This window comes from Silene latifolia, chromosome 5 (assembly GCF_048544455.1).
Source record: "Silene latifolia isolate original U9 population chromosome 5, ASM4854445v1, whole genome shotgun sequence".
Lineage (NCBI taxonomy): Eukaryota > Viridiplantae > Streptophyta > Magnoliopsida > Caryophyllales > Caryophyllaceae > Silene > Silene latifolia.
Genome location: NC_133530.1, coordinates 25,450,535 through 25,455,952, shown reverse-complemented (window position 1 = coordinate 25,455,952; position 5,418 = coordinate 25,450,535). Strand labels below are relative to the sequence as shown.

Sequence of the window (5,418 nt, the reverse complement as noted above, 5' to 3'; positions counted from 1 at the left end):
TTCCTATCAAAAGAGTAAATTAATTAATTATAATCAGGGCCGGCCCAAGGGATGTATAACCCGCGCGGCCGAACAGGGCCTCCAGATTTTGGCGCCCAATTATGTTTAAGGCCTAAAAATAAAAGTTACTCAATACATACACGGACAATATTTATGTTTATGGCGAAGTGGCAGGCAGTTAAAATGCCACAGCAAATACCCTTGTTCGATTCCGCAGTTACGCATTTTTTGGTAAATTTTCTAGTCACGGGCCCCACTTTGTTCCTCTTTTCCGCAGTGGTCCATTTTTTTTAATTCCTGAATATATTTTCTCACTAATTGTGTATTTGATAGTGTTTTCTTTTTCTTTTTCTTTTTATATGACCGTCCTATAATATAAGACTGTTCCAGAAGAACAAAAGCCGAGTGTTAATATTTACAAAAAAATGCATAAATGCGGAATAGACCATTTGAGACAAGAATTTGCGGAATTTTTTTTGTTTTTGATAATTTATTTGTCGATCATGTGGTTTAACCATTTACTCTTTAAACAACATTCCAAGTATTTTGGTAATGATTAAGGTCGTGACTTAGATTTTTTTTTTGTCTAATCGTGAAAAATATACTATGTGGATAGCGCCACTTGCATATTGTGAGAGGGGCATTATCCGTATTCATCTTGCGACGGATAGTGCCCGTCCTCAATGAAAATTTGTGTTTATTAGGGCCCCTGTTCGGGGATTTCGCACAGGGCCACCGAAATCTCTCAGACGGCCCTGATTATAATTTCCAATATCTTCCAAAGATTATGGCATAACACAATGTATAAATCTATGTAATAACACAATGTACAAATCTATGTAATAAGTGATCTAATGACTAGGATTACCGAAGAAGAGAAGAGATTGAAAATTTTACTTAAGATTATATAATTAAAGAAGAATGATATAAAAGTGAAAGAATGGGCTAAATGAGTTACCTCTTCGTTCGCCGGTGTTTGATATTGCTTTTCCCGACTTGTAGCAGGAATTAATTTGGAAATCACCCAATGTAAAATGGACTTATTTACCGCGATTCCAATGACTGAACACATGACGAAGATAACTATGGCCGCCCATAAGGAACTGTGTTGTATAACAGTGAAGATGCCAGTCATAAAGCTAACAAGGTTGCATATAAGGACTGCATTAGTATGAACATACTACGGTCGACCAATAATCGAGCCACGTCAGGTTCATTATCCATAACCATAGACCATGTCAAGCAAAAGAGACTAATATGGAAGTACACATTGCATATACATCAGCCAATAAATATACTAAGAAAGCTGCTTTCTTTGCGAGAACTGCTTCCCCTGTATCACTGTTGATGCCACCAGGAAGAGTGAATCCTGCCGCGAATGTAATTGTTGCTAAAAGCGCAGCAACAACTGAGAGGGTGTTTCTCATTTGGTCCAAATTGGTCCCTTGTTGAATAAATGATGTTTTCAGGTTTGGATTCACATTTATTAGCTTGCACATTTTGTCCTGCAAGTTGTATCAAACATCGTCATTTTCAGCTTACCCAATTTTTTTCATCAAAATGTAACCATAGAAATTAGGTTGTTTAAACATACCCAGTCTTCATTTTCCTCACAAAGCTTGGCGAGTAAATCCATGGCAGTTGTGCCATTATCGTCTTTGATTGTCCGCTGGACCTCATCATCAAGTAGAAGTGCCAAGGAATGTTTTCACGTTTGGCATAGTCAAGGGCCATCTTTCCCTGATCATCTTCCAAGTTGATGATCCACCAATATTTACTAAGCAACATTCGGCATGTTTTCTCTGTGCTCGTGATATAAACGTATATTAGTTCTTTCCAACCGAAGCAGGAAGGCTTGGCAGGCGAACCATTTTTATACAAGCTAGTGTATAAAAGTAAAAAACCATACCTGGAAGAGTAGATAAATAATGAAGTACAGTGGTTCCGTCATTGCGACGAAGCATCTTGAACCGAGGTTCATCAATTCTCATGATCTCATCCACAACTCGTGCACAGCCACACCTGACGGCGAGAAAGAAGGGACTTTCACTCTTGTTGTTAAGAATCTGACACAACGTTGGATCGATTGACAGGATCTCTAGTGCAAGTTCTTCATGTTTTGAAGACAAAGCAGCTTGTAACGGTGTGTCTCCATTTTTGTTCTGTATTTTCCAAGGAGGACACTCTGCAGCCACTTTGTCTTGGCTTATCTCCTCGCCTAGACTCACTTTTTGCTGATAGCCGCGTATCAAGATTTTCCCTACTTCACATTCCTCATTCCTCGCGTCTATGTGCAATGGAGTGTCGAATATAATAATCATTTCCTTATAGACTTTGGTCTTCACCTCAGCAATATCATCTCCCTCTAAAAGTATTTTACACGGCCTTGCCTCTCCATCCTTGGCCCATTGATGAACTATTGTGAATCCTCTGTCGTCAATCAGGTCAAACCAATCTCCAAGTTTTTGGAACAGCAACCTCACTACATGATCTGTTATTACAATGTTAGAGACTTAGAAATGTGTTTATTTTTTTTGGTTCAAATGAGCGCATTTATGTTACGGTGAGAATCAAACCCCTTAAATTCATGGTTGGAGTAAGAGCATGTTTTTCTTAGAATATGTTTGGCCTAACTTGTAGAAAATAAGTTTTTGTTTTTCAAGCAATTTTCTAAAAGTGTTTTTCAAAAGCAGCAATTTGGTGCTTCTATTTTTATGGGCAAAAAGCCAAAAATATGGTTTTTCAGAACTTTTTTTTAGTTTTTAAATAATAATGTGTTGTGGGGCTTGTCCGTGATACGAGATGAAAGTTGGGAGGTGGATGAAGCGGAAGCTATGGCCGTGCTCGATGGTCTGGAAGAAGCAGCTCGGAAGGGCGTGAACAAGGTGGAAGTGGAAAGTGATAGTCTTATCGTGGTTGAAGCTCTGCGTTCGCGAAAACAAGGCCGAAGTGTGTTTTACAATATTATTGAGGACATTTTTGTTTTAGCTTCTCATTTTCAGTCGGTTAGATGGTCACATACGAGTCGTTTAAACAATTGTGTAGCTCACGCTTTAGCACATTTAGTTCCTAGAGCAGTTGGTAGGCATGTTTGGTCTTCTGTATTGCCTTCAACGGCTAACGCTGCTGTTTTGTTTGATCAATCGTTAATAAAGTAATGCCTTCGGGCATCTTTTCCTCAAAAAAAAAAAAGTATTTTCGATTCCAAAAACACTTTTTTTTAGCTTTTAAATAATAATGTGTGTGATAAAAATGAGTTTCTACTTTTAAGCTTAATTTTTTAAAAGTAGTTTTTTAAAAGCAGAAGGATTTTTTTGTCAAAAATTACCTTATAATTAAGGGTATTTGTAAAAATAATACCTTACATTATTTTTTTTTGTTTTTAACTACCTTTATTTTCTTTGTTTTGGGTTAATAACTACCTGCACCAAGATTCTAGACATATTTGGTCAGTTTTACAGCATTAACTGATCTCACAAGAGTCCTTTCTTACTTTAATCTTGCATAGATCCGATTTTAGGAAGTCAAAATGTACTTACGCTTAACTTTAGTGAATATTTGTAGTTGTTGTTGATATATGTAAACATAACTTTTGCTTGTCTGAAGTTAAATTACAGTTTGGTCGTAGTTGGTAATTGTTGTCTGATGTTAACAAAGTCATGAGAGATACGTTAATGTCGCTAAACTGATCAAATCTCGTCAAATTTTCAACACAGGTAGTTAATGACAAAAAATAAAGAAAACAAAGGTAGTTAAAAGCAACAAAAATAATACGAAGTATAAGGTAGTTTTTTTACAAATACCCCTAAATATAAGGTAGTTTTTGATCAAAAACTCAATGTAGAAGCACCAAATTGATGCTTCTATTTTTATGGGCAAAAAGGTGACATTTGAGATTTTGAGAATTTATTAATAACTTTTAAATATACTCCCTCCTATTCACTATTTTCTTCCCTATTTCCTAAAACGGATTATTCAGGTTTTCTTTCCGTTTCTTATTTTGGAAACTTTTAGTCTTATTTTATTCATTCTTCACTCTTATCACCAAACCCACCCAACTCTTTTACCCATATTTTATTACTTTTCTTAATGTTTTGGCCCCACAATTCCTTATTTAACTCCTAATTATTCCTCCATCTCTCCCATCACCAACCCCACCCAACTCTTTTACTCTTATTTTATTCCTCGCCTTAATACTCGTGCCAACAAACAAAGGGAAGAAAACCCTGAATAGGAGGGAGTATATGATAGTTTTGGCCAAAAAGTGTTTTTAATTCCAAAAACACTTTGAAAAGTTAGGCCAAACACCCACTAAGAGTAGACCTGGCAAAATCAACCCGACCCAGCCCGAAAAGGCTGACCCGAGACTCGAGATCGACTCAAACTGTCGTACCCGAATGACACCCAAAACCCGAATTGACCCGACCCGACTCGAAAATGACCCGAGCTTTCGTGGACCCGTAACAGACCTGACCCGAAATTACCTGATCTGAAACCACACAACCCGAAAATGACCAGACAAAACATAACTTTTATTAGCCCAAAAAACTTGAAATGCCTTTTTTTCCTCTTAATCATTGACCCGGCCCGAAATAACCCGACTCGCTTGAGCCGAAACAAACTTGACCTATGCAAATTAATGGAAATGGGTAGGGAGTAGGGAGTAGGGAGTAGGTGAATCAGTGAATGAAGGGGGTAGATAAAGGAAGAGTAGTAGTGACCTGTGCAATTAGTAGCAAGACTAACAAGTTCCAAGAGATCTGAGGAGCCGACAATAGAAGTGGCAGGTTGAGAAGACATCAAAATCTTCTCAGCAACACGATTGTAACCCTCTTTGACGGCATAGTAGAGCGGGGTGTAGCCATCCTCATCAGCAATGGTGCAGCTCACTAGTTCGGGATCCATCAACATTATCTCCATCGCACATTCCTCATAGTAGAGCGGGGTGTTGGCATCCTCATCCAACTCATCTTGTGCCAAGCATAAGGTCAACGGCGTCATCCCACCACAATGATCCATGTGAAAACTCTGGTTACGAAACTCAGTCAACTAACCAAGGCTTGACGTGATCCTCGTCGTCGTCATCCCACGACAATGATTCGTACATTCCTCTAATACACTTGATCACCGAGAACCTGCCCTTCAAAGCCGCTGTGTGAAGCACGGTATACGAATTTACATCTCTGATGTGGAGGAATTGTTTTAGGATATTTGGGGGTAGAATATTCATAGCTTCCTTCATAAACTCCACCCTGCCAAACCATGCGCTATGGTGGAAGATGCACTTTCTCCCACTGTCTAGACCGAGGAAGTATTCGGTAGGTTCTCTAGCCAATGTTCTACAAAAGCCGCGTTCCTCAACGCCGGATCCATCCTGTATGCAACGCTTCTTTTGGAAAATGGTGATTTATTTCTAAC

The 5,418-nt window shown here is 38.5% G+C and overlaps 1 protein-coding gene across 1 annotated transcript; it reads right to left on the bottom strand.

Moving 5' to 3' along the window:
- Nucleotides 1-1,278: 1,278 nt before the first annotated feature.
- On the bottom strand, nt 1,279-5,041 carry LOC141656015 (uncharacterized). The gene is made up of 4 exons (XM_074462982.1): nt 4,722-5,041; nt 1,910-2,491; nt 1,595-1,802; nt 1,279-1,505 (listed from the first exon to the last, which is right to left on the bottom strand). Exons 1-4 carry the CDS (start codon nt 5,017-5,019, stop codon nt 1,487-1,489), a joined length of 1,107 nt encoding a protein of 368 aa, XP_074319083.1. The 5' UTR covers nt 5,020-5,041; the 3' UTR covers nt 1,279-1,486.
- Nucleotides 5,042-5,418: the final 377 nt, after the last annotated feature.

Bases quoted from the DNA above. Each gene is read 5' to 3' on its own strand.
- LOC141656015 (XM_074462982.1), bottom strand. From the start codon at position 5,019: ATGGATCATTGTGGTGGGATGACGCCGTTGACCTTATGCTTGGCACAA. The intron at 2,492-4,721 runs GTCACTACTACT...TTGTAATAACAG, and splicing joins TCTTGCTACTAATTGCACAG to ATCATGTAGTGAGGTTGCTG. The intron at 1,803-1,909 runs GTATGGTTTTTT...TCACGAGCACAG, and splicing joins TTATTTATCTACTCTTCCAG to AGAAAACATGCCGAATGTTG.